Source organism: Perkinsus marinus (genome assembly GCF_000006405.1).
Source record: "Perkinsus marinus ATCC 50983 genomic scaffold scf_1104296934320, whole genome shotgun sequence".
Classification (NCBI taxonomy): domain Eukaryota; phylum Perkinsozoa; order Perkinsida; family Perkinsidae; genus Perkinsus; species Perkinsus marinus.
The window spans coordinates 85587-103586 of NW_003214849.1; the positions used below are offsets into that span (position 1 = coordinate 85587).

The following is an 18000-nucleotide window of genomic DNA, read 5'->3' on the forward strand; positions in this document are numbered from 1 at the left end:
CCCCCCCCCCCCCTTCCCCTCCAGAATCTTCGCTGTGCGATTTTGAGTATCTTTGCCAGGTGTTAGTATTTGGCGAAATAATACCGTCCGCGGTGTTTACTGGACCAAATCAGTTATCTATAGGGGCAGCGTTGGCCCCTTTAGTGAAGTAATGCGGGAAAAACGCCGGTCGTGGGAATCGAACGTGAGGTCCTTGAGAGGGAATACACATCGCTATAGAAATGGGTGAGGTCCTCTTGGTCGTAGTTAGTATATGAGAATGAGATTTTCGTAGAAATGTCGCTACCAGGATTCGAACCAGGTTCCTAATGGTTATCTTCTACCCGGTTGCCGGCCCAGTTGCATGGTGCCTCGATAAGACTCTAGGAGAGGAGCACAAAGGGCGGTATAACAAAGCGGAATTTAAGGCTTTGCTGAATCTACATCAGTATGATGAGGTGAGGAGGAGGTGTCGGGTTCGAACCCCGGTGAGGATATTTTGAAGTGTATTATTTTCTATGCATGTTCTCCAGTTGGTACTGTTCCGCAGATTTTAAATGTATTTTTCGTATCTCAGACCGGCGATGTTGATATAGAAACAGGAGTGAGCGGTCAGTCCACACCGTTGAATACTCACACGACAGCAGGAGGAGATGGTCTAACAGGGAGAGGCGAAGTCCATCATCATGTAATGCCAAAGGGCGTGGGTTCGATCCTAGGCGGCTGAATTTGTAATGGCCGCAACAGCGAGAGTTTCTTCTCCCTTGGTCCCGTGGAGTGAAGTATACGGAGTAAGGAGAAAATATTCTTTATCACTCCTTCTACACGCGTCGAACATGAAGTTCGTATTGTCTTTTTTGGATGTTCGTTTTGAGCGTGTGTCAAACTTGAATATTTAGTTGTCAATCTTGAAAGTAAAATTATAATTTTTGTGTGTTTACTATTCAAATTTGACGATACTGAACGGTTACGCTGGTCATCGAGGAGCTCTGATATTTTTGGGTACAGAAGTGCCTATTTAGTGATCAAAGTGATATAGTGTGACGATCGATGCTGCTCATTCGGAAATGTTGTTTTAGGGGGTTTATAGATGCATGTAGGGTAAACAGTTTGTGAAAATATGCACATGGTGAACTACGTATGATTGGTGGGTATTAATAAAATGCTAGTTGGTGCAAAGTTTTAACTAACATAACATAAATCTGGGTTGCTAATCACACAGCGCTCAAACACCTATTGGTCGTTTGAGGTTTTTGGAAAAAAATATGAAAATTTTGAGGAAATTTTCGGGAAATTCTCGTTGTTTTTTTTTTCTGAACACGCGTACCGTAATTAATGTGTTAACTAGCGTGGTTAATTTCGAGTCTGGCTGGGAAAAGTGATTATATATTTTTATCCAACACTCCTCGTAGAGGATTTCACCACCATCATAAAATTAGTGTTTGTTGATAACGACCTCTTTTGTGTGCAGGTCCAACTACATTCCCGTGGAGGTATTACTAAGGAGGAGCTCCGGATGATGCAAGGCGCATTGGAACTACATCGCCTCAAAGTAAAAGATGTGATGACGCCGTTGGATCAGGTAGTAGTAGTTCGTATGAAACGATGATATGTTTGTTATGTGATATTCCACATTATCCTTTTTTTTGGAGGACTGTACGTACAAGTCGCCGAATATGAGTATAAACTCAATGAGCCCATTGTGGCTTAACTCTACTGGAATCGATCAAGATGGCGCGCGCTTTTTTGAATCTAGGTTGCGATGTATTCGGCTGATCAAGCTCTGGATGCCAAGACATTACAGGACATAGTGGAGAAAGGCCATTCTCGATTGCCGATTTACCAGGGTTATCCACACAATGTAAAAATGCCCGCCGTGGGGATGGAACCGTGGACCTCCCGAATGAGAGAATTGACAGGTGCATGGTATGCTGCTTGTCAAACGGTTGATCACTTTGAATCCGGGAGATGCAGTTCGAATAGGAAACACCGATTTATTAGAGCCTATGGTAGGTTATATTGACGGGGGCGGAGCGAAGCGATTCATGTTTGTCAGATTTGTGATATGGAGACCACCTTGCTGGATATGCTTTATGAATTTTCAACTGGCAGGAGTCATCTAGCAGTAGCGACTGACGATCCGGAGAGGGTGAGTGGATGTTGCGCATGCGTGCAAGGGAATAATCGTACCATATTTCCTACACTTCATGGCATATGTTAGGTCATCGAGGCCATTCATGGGGAGAAGCAGATTCCATGCAACATTCACATGGCAGGGATCATCACGCTTGAAGACGTCATTGAAAGGTTGATAAAACACGATATTCAAGGTAGAACGTTTTTGGGTGGGCGAAAAAATCCGAACGCCAGAACGTTTTTCGGCTGGTGAAAAAATCCGGACACGGGAAATTTTTCATTCTTTTCAAGGCCAGAGTATGAGAACGATTAAGTGGGGATTTTTGGGCCGTCAGGAATATATGAATATGCGTTTTTACTCTGTCAGATGAAAGCGATATATCGGTAACGCTGCAACCCGTATTGCATCTTCCTTCCTCAACTGGAGGAAAGATCAAAATGTAGTATTCTATCTCTGCCTCATTCGAGCACAGTTCGCGTGAAATGTGGTCTGTATGAATTATTCGAAGCTCTAGATAACAATAGGGAGAAATTCCCCATTGTGCGTGGTCGGACTGTATTACCTTCCTTATGGTTGGTTGTTATTAAACTATTCATCATCATCGTTAGTGTGTCTTCACTCTGCCTATAGCCTGCCATATAGTATATACCGATATAGCAATATGTCATACAGTGTGGAAGTGGATGATTTGTCTTAGTCCCGCCTCCCCACATGGACGTAGCATTAAGATTAGCGCACCAACGGGTGTGTTGTCGATCAAGCATCAGCCGCCTAATAGCGTCGGGAGTAAGCTTGAATACATGGGACAATAGAGAGAGTTGTGGTATTAGGGTCAGCTTCGGTAAAGTCTAGTCATGCACCGACATCACAAGCAGGCAGGGAATCACCATCGCTCAGGGTGAGTAGTTGGTTAGGATTCACGTCCGTCACGCGGAAGGTCCTTGGTTCGATCCTTGGTTGGGTCTTTTTTTTCAGACGCCTTTGCTGAAGGATACGTCTTCTACGACGGGAGTAATGCCGGTGATCACTGAGACGTCTCCGATGTCTGCTCACTCTACGACTTCATCGAAAAGTGAGTTGGATCTGGCAATAAGCAATCTCACCCATCTTGCATTCCCTCCAAGGTAAGAAAGACAACCCTGCATCAGCTGGTTCAACAGTACCGTCAAAGTCGCATACTCCCTCTTCTGAACAGGAGCTGACAGGGAAGAAAGATGCCAATAATACCACGGGTGAGCGAAGCTTCTCTCGTTAATAGTGTGGCGAGCATGTTGGGCAGTGTTGGAATATATGTTTGCTTTCCTCAGCTGAGCTTAGGTTTTGTTTCCTCACTAGTATAGGAATTCGGGTAGAAGTGTACAGAAAACAATGAGAAACGCCAAAACTTCCTCAAGATTTTCATACTATCACCAACACATGTAACTGACCATGTGTATATCATTGACATTATAGGATTAGCCGAATAGCGTTTAGGAATCTATTTGTGAGTTATTTTCGTGTTGGTAGACTGTGAAAGCGGAGGGGAGACGGGGAGGAGCCCTCTGCGAAAGCGTGGAAAATCACTGAGTGAGAGTTGTGATTAAATTTTTGAGAAAAGTGGCGAATTTTTTGTGTAGGTGAAAACGACTTGGCGAAAAAAGGGGAATGTAAAATGTCAAACGAAAGATGGGATTGACTGTAGAGTTACTTAATATATCGTTTGTCGCCTCTCCCGAATACACTGGGCGAGTTTTTAATCTTTTTTCGGGGTTGAGTTTATTCCAGTCACCTACTGGGATGCTCATTATTCGGAGGAGGGAGTCTTGTGTTGAATAAGTTTATTGAAGAGGATAGAATAAAGCATCGTAACTTAAGGATTCGACCAGTCGGTGGAGTCCGTCGACATTGAGTGGTTTCTCAATCTTATGTTCGGCTCGAACTTCAGCCTTCTCCCGAACAGTTCGGGAGAAGGCTAAAGTGCTAATCGATTTTACTCTTGGAAAGAACTCGAGCAATAATAATAACTTCGATGACCTCAACAAACGACATTCCGTAGGGGTCTATGCGATGGAGTGATCTTTTATTCGGTTATTTGAAACCTTTCGCGCAAGCAAGATGAGTTGATGCACGCCGACGCAGTAGTACTACTGTACGTTAGTACGGGTTACTCCATTCATACCATTCCTATATTGCAGTAATACGGAATAATATAGCATAGCATTCCTAAAGTGCAAATTGAAGAAAGTCCGTTCCTGGATTGATTGATACACCATTAGATAGGCGAGTTCATTGATGACTTTAGCTGCCGGAAAATCGTTCGGATTGCAGAGAGAAATTTATGTGAGAATTAACGTGCGGCCGGGACAAAAAAATCAAAAACCATATTTTCTAGTAGAAAGTTGTTCCAAGAAATTTATACCATTCGAAAGCTTTACAAATTCCTTATCTGATGAGCTCCTTCCTCTCCCTATGGTTTAGATCAGCTCTGGACAACTTTTTCGACTGTATATTTGTGTGATACCAGAACAGTTTGCCGTCACTGAGACACTCTTTCGAGTGAATATTTCGTGTAGAAACTTCTACGGCATTAGCCCAGTCACTCACTACCACTAACAACAAACAACTGTATTTGGTGAAACCAAGCAAAGTAAAAGGAGACGCTATCTACACTATCAACCCAGCGGCAACAGTCTCGCCTCTGTCACGCAAGACGATTCTTGACAAACTCGTAGCTTTGGCGCGTGAACCTTTGTGACCTGAGCTCAGATCACTGATGAAGATATTGTGTACACCGTACTGTCTTACCTATAGGATCCGTGCAAAGCGGATGCTGTACGGTAAGTTCGACGGTACAACCATCGCCTTTAGTCAAACAATTCACCATTAATCAATGGTGTGGGGAAAAATATGCACATGGCGCTCTACATGTGTTGGTGATGACAATATGAAAATTCTGGGAGGAAGTTATTGGTAATCCTTATTGGTTCTTATAGAGTTGACAATGTTCACTTCCACCCGGACCCATGAACTTATATGTAGTTGAGAAAACTCCCAAGCTCAGCCGAGCACTGCCACTAACGGTCGTACTGTTATGATAACTACCGTATCATTGGAGTTTCTTGGCTCTAGTGATATGAAAAAAACACTAGTGAAGAATATATTTCACGACTACTGCATATCACCGCGAATATCGCGCCTTTTTCACCGAGTTTTACGCCACTTCACGTAAAACGGGTTATAAAACTCCATCAATCCGGCTTTTTAGAAAATTAGCAACGAATTCGTTTTGTCACAGCATAGACTAAATACTAGACCCTGATTCTTGTAGTAATGCTACAAACATGAACTTTATACCTTACTCAAACAGAATAGCATACACACCATAAATAAACAAATATTCTAGTAATAACTTAACTACAGTAAAATCATATAAATATGTTCAACGACAACACTATCATACTTGAGCAACGATATCACACTATTTAATCGTAAGGATATGATGCGCAGCTTACGTACTCCTTATAAGAAGTTGTTACTACACTAATACAAACTATACTACAGTAGAGTACAATGTACTCTACTGCACTGGCACGCACGCGCATTTCCGTGCGTGACTTTGGATCCCCGGTAGCGACAGGGAACCCTGTTGGTGGCACATATTCTGCCTGTATTCGAAAAATTCGCAAAATAGGAAGTCACTCACCTCGGATATGGGTACGCTATAGGGGCTACGCTGAGCAGTCCAAAATTTTCAGAAACATACGCTGTTGCGTACCCTCGCGTACCCCATTGTCCGCCACTGCGGTAGAAGTGTCCAAAAACCAAGGAGAACTTACTGAAATTTTTTTCAGAATTTTCATTTTGTCACAAACACATGTAGTTGACCATGTGCATATTTTTCCACACACTGGACAAGAGCGCCTCAACGATGGGAGGGATATTCATCCACAGCAAAAGTACCAGTGTTGGAGTAGGAATATATATTCGCCTTCCTCAGCTGAGCTCAGGAGTTTCCTATACAGTGTTGGAGTAGGAATATATGTTAGCTTTCCTCAGCTGAGCTCAGGAGTTTCCTATACAGTGTTGGAGTAGGAATATATGTTAGCTTTTCTCAGCTGAGCTCAGGAGTTTCCTATACAGTGTTGGAGTAGGAATATATGTTAGCTTTCCTCAGCTGAGCTCAGGAGTTTCCTATACAGTGTTGGAGTAGGAATATATGTTAGCTTTCCTCAGCTGAGCTCAGGAGTTTCCTATACAGTGTTGGAGTAGGAATATATGTTAGCTTTCCTCACCTGAGCTCAGGAGTTTCCTATACAGTGTTGGAGTAGGAATATATGTTAGCTTTCCTCAGCTGAGCTCAGGAGTTTCCTATACAGTGTTGGAGTAGGAATATATGTTAGCTTTCCTCAGCTGAGCTCAGGAGTTTCCTATACAGTGTTGGAGTAGGAATATATGTTAGCTTTCCTCAGCTGAGCTCAGAAGTTTCTAAAGGCAATTATGAAATTCGGGTAGAAATGTACAGAAATCAATGATAATTCCCCCAAATTTCTTCAAAATTTTTATATTATCACCAACACATGTAGTTGACCATGTGTATATTTCCCCCCACACAATAGTACCAGTTTTCATCCCAGTAGTCGTTTGCGTAATAATCATCATAGTAGCCGTGCTGCTCCTCATCGTAGTCAATGTTCTTCACCCTTCGATGAGCCATTGCGCAAGGAGTGGTATTAAATTAGTGAAAAAATATTAATAATCGCTTTCAAATGAAGACGTGATATGTATCCAGCTCGTTAGATGGGACAGACTTTACATTCTTCACGGAATGTGCCCAACAGAGGCACCCGGAGAGAACACACATCTTATCGATAATGTGGTTTAGTGGTATGATTCACATTTCGGCCACCCAAGGTCGTAGGTTCGATCTTAGGTTAGTCTACAACTACATTGAGGGACGTAAGTATTCCACGCCGTGTTCAATAGACCTCTTCTGAGCTACCAGGCTGTTTTCATTTCGCATCTAAAACCCCACCCAAGTGCCCCTTTCGCCGAGTCCCAGTACTCTGAAAAGCAACCTTGCCGAACTCGGAAGACAATAATATGTTCATTTCCGAACTGAACATTCCTCGAGACTCCATGTGGTTGGGGAAGCATTTTCTTTTGTAGAGGTATGACGAATCAAACACCAGCTATAATGTCCCGCTTGCGTAGCGAACAAGTTATGAAAATATGGATAAACTTTTCACGTCGAGGCCCAGATCGCATTTGAATTTGTTGAACCAAGTCTCAACTACTTCGCATATTCATTTCAATGATCATCTTCCCAAAACACTGAATGTAAATTCAACACCATAGTGTTATGAAACGTTCGTAATATTGCGTGTGTTGCATAACTAGTGCTTACAAAACCAGTATAGAATCACTACTACGTAGCAACAACGACAATACAGAACTGTCAATCTGAACTAAGTCCAGTATAGACTTTCAAGTTCGGACTTCATTCGTCTGTATATTGGAGTTTCACGACCCGTTTTACGCGAAGTGGCGTATTACTCGGAGAAAAACGCGATATTCGCGGTGATATGCAGTAGTCGTGAAATATGTTTTTCACTAGTGTTTTTCATATCACTAGGGTGGTGAAACTCCATTAAATGAATACAATCGTCCATTTCGCTTAATGTCAAGCTCCTGTCGAGCAAGTACCAGTGAGACAGAGCAAGCATGCAGTGTTGTTTCCGAACACCATAAGAGACGACAAAGCTACTGCTAAGTACGAACTAGATGTAGACAGAAGTCGAGACACCGCACGTGCTCGCTTTGATGCTATCAATAAGATGCCTATAACCGCACCAGGAGTGTTACTAGCCAAGACTATGACCAGGACGGACGCAGCGCAAGCCACGTTAATATTCGCGATGATGTAATGTGGTGCGGCAACGATAACAGCAACAATGAGTATCTTGAGAACGTCGACTCCACCCTTGTGAGCTCGGTCACTGTTTTCATCAACCAGAAGTGATGCGCTGGGAGACAGTCTTGAGTAGAAATAGTCTTCAACCCAATACTGCAGTTTTTCATCACGACCATCGAAAAAATACGCATCAGCATTATCATAATCGATAAGTTGCGTTTCGTGGCTTCCATCATTCCTGTCCACTACAAGTAGTTGTCTTCGACAAAGCGGAACGTCTTCTTGCAAGTCCAACGGGTTACAATACCCGCTAGCGTTGCGAATCAGCCGCACTTCGCGCCGGGAATGGTGACACCCTGAGTGGTGATACGCTCGCATGTCACCAAGATAACCATAGGAAAGAGCTCCCAGTGAAACAGTATTTGTGGTAGTAGTAGTGGTCAACAACAAAGGTAGAGATCTGTCACTTGCCGTCTCAACGAGCCACTCAGGCACATAGTCATGCTGAATCAACGGTAAGTCAATTTCGGTTATCCATTCTGGTAGCAAATGAAATGGCGTGTAAGCCGTGACTAGCACTGAAGCATGGCAGCTCTCACCGATAAAAACAGTAATACGACCACGCCTGGGGTCGACCTCAGACGCTTGAATGAACCGGACTCGGGCGAAATCGGCATCCCCATCGACAGAAGCCGCGACTCGTTTAAAGTCAGCGACGATCTCCTCGCTATCAACACCATCTTGGGCAGCAACTGTGGCAGATTTGAACACTCTGTTGAGCTCGCAATGAGTCGTGTAGTTCAACGGGTTATTGCTGTGCAGCACAACTGTGATTCGAGGAAGCCCAGAAGTCTTTTCTGAGCTCCATTTCACAACTTCTAGTAGGAGCTGCTCTGATGAGAATACTAGTAGATTATCCGACGCGGTCGAACCTAAGCCGCAGAGCAATGTGAGTATTGCAACATGCCATATAAGAGAATGGAAAATAATAGACATATCGAACTGAATGGTGTTGAGATCACTGCATATGTAACCAGGGGATTCTCGCAATCACCTTACTCGTATTCTTCTACGACTAGTCAGTATCAATTTGACATGCAAATGTAGGAAATGTGTGTCATTTTCCGAGATTGTTGAAAGCCGATCTGAAACTACATCGCAGAAGCAATATGAGCGTATGAAGTGATATGAATAACCTTTAAATCATTCAATTATCATTGCTGCCTTCGAGTTGTGTTTGCGTGCAAATCCGTACGCGTACGTTCAAACACGCCATCATCTTATTCTTCCACCTTGAAGTGTGACTGATTGCGTAATGGTTAGTGTCCAGGCATAGCATTCGATAGGTATCAGGTGCGATACTTTCTCGTAACACTTTTATCGTTGAATCTAGCCTATATATCCCTACATAGCTCAATTCTGCGTAGTTTTACAAGTTACAAACAACTACGGGGTGACCAGGGTTACTGCTAGGAGCTGTAAACTATACGTCTGTGAAGATACGGTGCCCTCTTCCGTACGCCTGATCGAGTAACCTATTACCGCAAGAATACAATTGCAGTCTAGAACTATAGGCGCTCTCGTTGTTTCAAGTCTCCAACACATACTTCTAAGGCGTAAGATTTTACGTCTGACAACAAGTCTGGGGGATGCATGCAAGAGTATGCCTATTGATTTCCCGTGAAACGTGGGGCTCCCAAGTGGAATAAGATAGCAAAAAAACGAAATTGTGCTGAGAAATTACGAAGGGCGAACCTTATTTTCCATCACCCTGTAAAAACCTACTACGCGATTTCATGAATTTTTTCCGTGAAGTGATCAATTTACCACCATCGGATTGTGAAGGATGAAATCTCTTTTGGATTTGAAGTGGGGGCAGTTGCTTTTCAATTCAGGTCGCGACTACGGCGGTGTAGTTATAGACTAGTGTCTTCTCGGTATTAGTGGCGACTTCAAGGAATATAGTTCGCGCAATCTAGTGCAGAAATTATTCTCCTCCAGTCGGTGGCCTATTTAAACAATATAATATTGTTCGATTCAAACACCAAATTTGTATAGGAATTCTTCAAACAGTTTGAAGAATTCCTATACAAATTTTCAGGTTGAGATGAGCAGTAGTTAAGAAGTTGGGCCTACCACAGGAAATTGAGTCTTTAGATTGCGCGTATAATACGCGGCGTATTGTACCTTAGAATAGTGGAGAGTTCAGCGTGAGGCTGCGCACCGGCCTTCCAAGAGATGACTGTGGAAATGGAATAGTTTCATGATTTCATGATTTACATGAAAACATATCCAAGATCGAATTTCAATCATTCATATATTCATTCAACATTTCCGCATATATTTCAATCATTGAAATATAAGCTTCGTCTTATCAGTTCAGCTCAGTAGTTTCCCTCTCACTCAGCGGGAAGATAACCTATATGGTTATAGTTACACTTTATTAAATGAGGCTATGGTATCTGATCTTGTTGGTCTCCCTCTTCGAGGAGTTCACTGCGATGCTGCGTGATGACGACTGTTGTCATGGCAAGAAACTGCCGTGCCCTTGCTGCCATTATGACACATGTTGCATTGATGATATATGCACTTGCAGCAAAGTGTGTGGTCGTGACTGAGGAAAGTTGTATACAATATGATGTCTAATTTCATGACCGTAATTTTTTCCATTCGATCATGCCCTGGACGAGGCCGAATCATTTAGTCAACCGTTTCAAGTTGAGTACGAGAAGCGTTGACCACAGTCAATTGAAACGGTCCTTAATTACGAGCAATACATGATACAACAATCACGTTCTTCTGCTCTAATGCTGCGGCCATCGACTTCGTCTCTTTATTCCTTTACTCCTCTTAGCCTTCATCCCTCAGCGAGTGTTTAGAACGGCTCGATCCCGCCTTAAGTTGACCACAGTCAAGCGCGGAGAGTGTCGGTTTTTTCATGTTTTCTCTCGGTTACGATAAGTCTACCAATTTCGTGGCGAGTGACGATTGATACGTACAGATTTTAGTACGTAAGGTGACAGCCGTCTGGGGTACAAGCACACAGCGCTAATGCAAGTTTGGGAAATGTCAGTCTTGAGACGGAGAATGTTTGGAAGGATTCTGGGTTTGCTGCGAGCTCCAATGCATGCACATTCCTTTTCTAAGAACAATTGATGGTCAAAGCTTCAACCATAAAAGGCAAACTAAGGTCAAAGGCAAATTAAGGTCATCACACGTTGTTTAAAGGACCACGTACAGCAGAGGAATTTCCTCTGCTGTATGTCATTCACAATCACTTCCTCTAAGGAAGTGATTGTGAGTGACGGTGTGGGAAAGTATGCATATGGCTAAGTTGACCATGTCAACTACATGTGTTGGTGATAACTGTGAAAATTCCGAGGAAATCTCATTGGTAGCGTTGCACTTACACCTGGATTCATATACGAACTCGACCAGTCCTATTCTTCTGTATGAAATCTTTTGTGTTCATCTGTCCCCTACTGTGCTATGTTTTACAACATTTCCGGGTCAAATCGATATTTTTGCAAAATTTTTATAATTCACCCACTTCTTTTGAAAAATGCCTTTTCTCAGCTTTTAACCGATTGGTTTTAATAAACTACCCAAAATTCTATTGAAATAGCTGATCTTTTTAAAAACTTAACGACTTTAATAAACGACGTTAGTTTTAAGGACAGAAGTGATCGCAGCGTGACAATCACGCCGTGACTACCTCCTGGAGTACTACTCCATACACAACATCACGCGTGCTACGCATGCACACACTCATAATGAGTGACTCATTAACAGGACATTAGCACGAAAGATACGTTTTGATCATTTGAATGGTTTCACTAGAGTTTTAGTGAAACCCCGCATTAACATAACATCTGAACTCAGTATTCGACCATAATGCAGCTGTCATACTGGAGCACAGAATCAACACACAGCCGACGATGGTTCAAGAGGGGAGGAATAGCCTCCAGATGATTGGAACAAAGGATACGTCCGGAAAGACCGTATTCAGAGTGTAGCGTCTTGGGGCTCAAGTATGGTCCTTCCCAGTGACAACTCAGGATCATTTGAGGGTTCGGAGTCATTCATTAGGTAATGAGGGTGATAATATCTGATACCGATATCATATGAATCAATAAGTTCGACCAAAAAGAATAATGGGCAATTCGTGAGGCTTCCAAAGCACAAGCAATGAGCAATGGGGCACACACACATAGCCTGACCGATTGTGTTCGGGTGATGACGACTCACGCAGTCGCACGCACGTGAGAGCAACTTCAGCACAGAGAGCTTCCCAAGAGCGGAACGCTGTAAGAGATATCAACGGGGGCCTTTACAGGAACAGTCGCAATTCCAGTATGTGACTGTGCATAGGCACGCGGGTGGACAGGACTTCTCGCAAAAATCCGGTGAACACGCCCCCGAGAAACCGCGCGAGATGTCAACCGGAGCACCTTGGCATAGTGCTGCGATAATGAGTAGCATATAGCCGTTGCGCATTGATAGTGAGGGAAAATACACTGTTCACAACATTAACAAAACACACGTGTGCGCCAGGAGACGCGTGACGCGACTGCCACTAGTAGTCAATCACAATCTTGTCTCGTTGTCGCGGTATCAGTTGATGAACTCAAAGAACAACACAACAAGGGAGCTCGAGCTAGAGCAGCTAATACTACGACCCTAGGACAATAACAATAAGCGCACTACCTGCACTTGAGTTCTGTACGGACGTCACGCTATGCTCAGCACATGGAAGGCGAAGGTTTGATAACCCTTGCCGCATACCCGGTGTGCCAGTGACAGAGTGCCACTTGTCTACTGGTCACTTGTCTCTTGTGCTTAGTAGGCATCATTGACCAGCTCCGAACGACGAATCTCAAGGTTGGATCAAATCGAGATCAGGCGATATTGATCAGAGTCGAATGGCCATAACACAAGTCGGGGGGAGTTGTGAAGATCCCTGTCTTAACCTATTCGGTGGGATAGGTTATAAGCTATGCACATACGTGCAATAGCGTACGACGGGTAGAAGCAGTAAGAGTTTCCCTATAACAAGGGTGACCTGTAATGGCGAGTGTTACTGATCAAGTCTTGACTGAAACACTTGGGAGGATGCTCAGGAAAAACGTAGCTTCTCCGCGGTTGAAACCGTGCCAGAGAGTTGTCTTCCGGCGAAGCCTGGTTTGGGACAGCGATTGACGCAATCGCTGCCGGCACAAGGGACAACCGGAGTCCTTCAAGCTGGAAGAGGCACTGCATGATGCAGAGTGGACGGGACACCCAACCAACCCTCTGCCGGCCATGACTTCGTTCCGGAAGCTGAAGTCGCGCATGTGCGCTGGCGACGTGCTCCTCTCGCTCGGCTAACCCGATTTTAACATCCATCATTCTACGGAGACGCAGGCGATGGTCTTCCGAGAAGTAACGGACTACGTTTGTGACCGTCTATGAAAGTTGTCACGATGCCGCCCTGCGTAGGCGCCTTGGGCACTACTTGTCTGAGTCATTCTCCAACCAGGTCGTGATGAATGTCCCTCACGAGTATCTGTCCGACTCGGACAGAGCGACCCCGGCTGCCGGGGCCCGGCACGGTGGAGATTCTCCACTGGAGAATAACAAGTATCGAATCGTGTCGAGAAATTTCGTAAATACTCCGTATCGTGTTGGGTTATATTTCCACCTTTCGGAATATATCGTATCGTGCAGAGGTCGGAAAAAGCTGCTTCGATATATCTCGATCTCGTCTCGATGTATGTTCCGCCGCGGAGCTTCCGCGTCACTAATTCTCGACCGTAGGATCTCGGAGGATTTTCCCATCATCTCGATCTCATTCTCGATTCTCGAACCGGGCGAGCGCGCCGAACTCGAAGCGGAATATTGCACGCGCTGAGAATCGAACCTGCGTTGTGCGACTGGCAAAGAGCCCTAACTTGGTTGGCCATGCACGGCCAAGGCAGGCTAAATGAGTAATGTTATTGGGGTGTAAAATCGGGCCGGAGGCCCGCGATATACTCTAAAAATAGCAAGTTACATAGACAAGTACATAGTCTAAAAATAACAAGTACATATTAGCCTTTTTTTGGGCTACATACGTTGGGCCCGAAAGTTACATACGTTCGGCCCGGTGGGCAAATTCCCAAAACATATGAAAGTGTTTTCACTATCCGGGTTGAGTTTGCTCGTAATTCGTCTCTCCTTCTGATCTCAATCTGTTAAATGACTTCGACGAGCGGCTCTCCACGAATCGAGTCGTCGTCAAGCTCCATTGAAGACCCTGCTGTGGTGACTGATCATGCTAGGGATGGTCCTAAGAGCCCGGTTGCAAAAAAGAGAAGGTTCTCATTCGCTGACTGGAAGCAAGACAGGCCCCAAGGGGGTAAAAAATTATATGCAGCAAGGTTCGCGCCTGTGTTGGAGGACAGAAAGAATACCCGATCCGACATCTGGAAAACGCCTGGAACCGATTTCGGAAGGATCTGCCGCATTGGCGAGCACAAACGCCTTCCTGACTTCGCAGTTCGATCTCCATTGTTGAGAAAACCTCTCGATCTCGTCTCGATTCGAGATCGAGACGAGATCGAGATTCTCGGGTCTCGATTCCGACCTCTGGATGGACTGTTTTAAACAGTAGTACTGTTTAAAACAGTTCATATCGTACTCTTACAGTACGTTGGCGACGGCATCTTTTGGCTCAGCAGCATCGATGACGGACAGCAGGTAGAACCTTTCGTGCAATTCCTGCGTCGGCTTATCATACCCTTAAACACATGCGGTCATTTGGTACGAGGGCTAGCAAGTCGGCTGGTGCCAACCATGCAAAGGAGTGGGTTGGCAACAGTCGAAGCCGAAACTGCTGCGGTGTGGGCCACACCGTGTGGCAAGGGGTCGCCGAGGTGTTCCGCCGAGGCTGTACTAACGAGTTCGTCAGAGTCGCGTACGAAGCCTAGTCGAAGAACATGGCATTACTGTCTGCATCGCATGACCTAGGGGTATGCCGCCTGGTAAGAGGTATGAGAGGTATCTCACGTAGTTGCGGTTGGGGAAAATCGATTCGAAATTTGAATGGCGTGCGGCTTTGCGAGCGCTAAGGAAACATCACGTCACGTCGCGTGATGTATGTCGCCGTGCTGCGGATTTAGCTGGAGATTGAGAAGGTGTATAACTAACTGCGACTTATGTCACACGATTCGTGTGCGGGGTCGACCGTGAGGGTGTACCGTATCGATTAGTAGCTGTTGAGTTACTCAACTTGAGTAGCATATGCCAGTGGGATGATGCTACTGCAACTTATGCTACCATGATTCCGATCCGGGGGTGTTGTTCGTTGTTCAGTTTATCGTTGGGAACTCCTAGTAGCATTCGTGTTAGCAGCTCTTACTGTTGCAGATGGTGCGAAGGTTGTGAACAACATGAAACGGATATCTATTGATGATATCGTCGATGATGAGGACGAGGTCGAAGCGGTGCAACGTATGGGAACCGAAAACTGTGTGGTCATTGCGATGTAAGCAGACCGGCTTCGCCGATGCGTACCATATCCACGTACATTGCTGTATGCTATGGTGGACCATTCCCGTAGCACTACGTGTGTAGGTTGTTGTCTGTGAAGAAGAGCAAATTGGTGAGCATCCAAGAATTCATGGGGAGTGCAAACAGTGCTGGAGGCACACGCAGGGGTCGGACTGAAAAAACCTATGAACGATGTCTCCTTTTCGGGTAGTGCTCTGAGCCGTGTCAGGCTTTGTCGTATTTCTGCTCTGAGAATACGATACTTTTCAGTGATATCGGTTCAGCTCGATGTTTTATGATACTGGCACAGAAATACCAGACACGGCATTTGCTTCCGCTACACAGTAAAGTAATGACTCACCAAAGTAACGTCTATTGAATCTGTGCCATTCTTTTCAGGTCCGAGTTGGAGATTTTGCCGCTGTCTGCGAACCTCGTTTCCCTGATAGAGAGTTTCTCTGTGGAACAGCAACCCCAGTTTTCGTTACGGACACGAGGCTCATGCGAGTACGAGCTTCTCCGTTACCGGTGGCCATCAGAGAAGTACGACACGTTTGCTATACCTGACTTGCAGTTCGCGTGGGTTATAGGTACCCGATAACTCAAGTTTTGCTCACTTTTGTGTGAGTGGAAAGATCGAATTATCGAACGTTTCATGGCCATTATGTTGCGGTATTACACGAAATCAAGAAGATGGAGGCTCAAACGGGTGAAGAGTGAGGAATGTTCTGTCTTGATTAATCCGGAGCGTTTAGAAACTTCCCCGTTCGCCCCGACGAGTCTCGTTTCCTTTCTATCATTTGCGAGCGCCCTGACGGGAAACCGCTAGCAGTGTCCCACCGTCGATATCCATTTGGTCTGCGATCGACTCCCTTTTGGTGGAGCCCATATGGAGGAAGCCGTTTGAGAATTTATCGCTGACTGACCAGGGATTACTGCTCAGCTCAGATCATTCATGTGGATGATCTGACCATATTTGCTCCTCGCCGATTGTTGAGTTTGCTGGACGGGATTCACTCCCTCTTGGCACTGCTGAGTTGGCAGTAACGCTCGGATTTCCCTTGAGTTCCCCGAAGATGCTGATAAGGAATTTTGTTGATCTATGCGAGCTGTCGAGCTAGTTTGGACTACTATTCAGAAATTCTGAATCAGAATTCTTATTCTCAGTTATTACTAAGTACAGTCATGAGTCCTCATCCATCAGCGTCTGTAGGTGTCCCGGATCTGAAAGCCTCTATCATACTAAAAGATATAGAAGGAGTGTTGGACTCAGGAATCTGCACACTAAGAACCGCTCGGAAATGCAAGAAGGCTATACCGCGATGCTATAGCTCTGCTCCGAGGATCTCGCTCCTACTACGGCAGTTTGCTCGATTTCTATCCGATTTGTCAGTGCCAGGCTGGCACTGCCAGCATCTTATCGCGTAGAACATGTTTCAGGAGAGTGCAATACGGCTGCTGACATTTTGAGTCGTAACTTTCATTCGGAATCCGAGTTTCGGATGAGATTCCACTATCCTGGAAGAGTCAAGATATCTGCAAGTATTTGGAGATACTCGACCCATCATCATAGTCACTCCCTCTCTCGCGCAACTATGTTGAGTAAGCGTCTGGTCATCAGACATCTTTGTGTTGCCATCCCCATTACCCTCGCTTCACATAGTTTTAAACTACTACAGCATCTCCAGATCAAATAAATTTTTTACCGACAAATTTAATTTTTCACCCATTTGGTTAATGTTTTACCTTTCGAGTTCACATCGTCATCGTCATATTATTAAATCATAATACATTTATTCAGAGCTCAAATTTATTATATAAATGGCCGATCATATTAACGGCAGCAGAAACAGCGCTGGAACTCTGGTTGTATTGGACTTACCTTGCGAGTCCTATATTAAAGCTGATGATCAACGAGGAATGCCTCCATCTTCATCTTTACAGCCACTATCGCCTCTTCGTGCTTCTTCCACATCAACTACCACCACTGGAGTAGATGAGGAACCTCCACTATTTGCAAGAACAACAACAAAGCCGAGTCCCGCTTACGACAACCTCAACCAAACGCTCCAGTACTTGACTAGTGTTCTAACCTCGGATACTCCGAATAACAACAACAACAGTCAACAGCGAGGGTTGACCAATATGATGGGAGGATTTTCCAACGACCTGTCAGTGTCACCATTCGTGCGACAGGCCAATGATCATGATGAAGCGTTCCCAGTGTTGACTGGGCCTAGTGAACCCCATCCTACTTGGGTTTCCCCTTTTTTCAGTACTAACGGTCTACCACCAACGCAACCTACGGTCGTAACGCCATCGGCTGCTTCTAGTGATGTTAATAGAGTTACTGTGCCTGATCAAGCGGGGTGCTTAGGAGGTTTATTGGAGGATTTAGCGAGACTTAATAGTTCGCCAGTGGTTGAAACGTTCACAAAATGGTGACGATGAATTCCACTCGTAAGAAGGAGTATTTGGCTCCTCC

At 44.8% G+C, this 18000-nt stretch overlaps 4 protein-coding genes across 4 annotated transcripts in view; 3 read left to right on the plus strand and 1 right to left on the minus strand.

Annotated features, from left to right (window-relative positions):
* Positions 1-3850, plus strand: part of Pmar_PMAR020331 (conserved hypothetical protein) — a gene marked incomplete at its 5' end in the record, with an annotated part of 5025 nt that extends 1175 nt beyond the window's left edge. The window contains 12 exons of the mRNA XM_002784960.1: positions 302-437; positions 1451-1561; positions 1736-1840; positions 1899-1988; positions 2036-2128; positions 2201-2309; positions 2483-2555; positions 2814-2902; positions 2947-3014; positions 3092-3188; positions 3241-3348; positions 3733-3850. Coding sequence (XP_002785006.1) covers positions 302-437; positions 1451-1561; positions 1736-1840; positions 1899-1988; positions 2036-2128; positions 2201-2309; positions 2483-2555; positions 2814-2902; positions 2947-3014; positions 3092-3188; positions 3241-3348; positions 3733-3791 — 1138 coding nt within the window. The 3' untranslated portion in view covers positions 3792-3850. The remainder of the gene's footprint in view (positions 1-301; positions 438-1450; positions 1562-1735; positions 1841-1898; positions 1989-2035; positions 2129-2200; positions 2310-2482; positions 2556-2813; positions 2903-2946; positions 3015-3091; positions 3189-3240; positions 3349-3732) is intronic.
* Positions 3851-4759: 909 nt separating this feature from the next.
* Pmar_PMAR020332 (hypothetical protein) lies at positions 4760-5657 on the minus strand (the record flags this gene model as incomplete). Its single annotated transcript, XM_002784961.1, has 2 exons — positions 4901-5657; positions 4760-4851 (listed from the first exon to the last, which is right to left on the minus strand). Exons 1-2 carry the CDS (start codon positions 4977-4979, stop codon positions 4760-4762), a joined length of 171 nt encoding a protein of 56 aa, XP_002785007.1. The 5' UTR covers positions 4980-5657.
* A 2272-nt stretch (positions 5658-7929) lies between these two features.
* Pmar_PMAR020333 (hypothetical protein) lies at positions 7930-8114 on the plus strand (the record flags this gene model as incomplete). Its single annotated transcript, XM_002784962.1, has 2 exons — positions 7930-8015; positions 8042-8114. 2 exons carry the CDS (start codon positions 7930-7932, stop codon positions 8112-8114), a joined length of 159 nt encoding a protein of 52 aa, XP_002785008.1.
* Positions 8115-15415: 7301 nt separating this feature from the next.
* Pmar_PMAR020334 (short-chain dehydrogenase, putative) overlaps positions 15416-18000 on the plus strand; it is a gene marked incomplete at both ends in the record, with an annotated part of 6009 nt that continues 3424 nt past the window's right edge. Inside the window, 3 exons of the mRNA XM_002784963.1 lie at positions 15416-15510; positions 15600-15722; positions 15915-16094. Coding sequence (XP_002785009.1) covers positions 15416-15510; positions 15600-15722; positions 15915-16094 — 398 coding nt within the window. The remainder of the gene's footprint in view (positions 15511-15599; positions 15723-15914; positions 16095-18000) is intronic.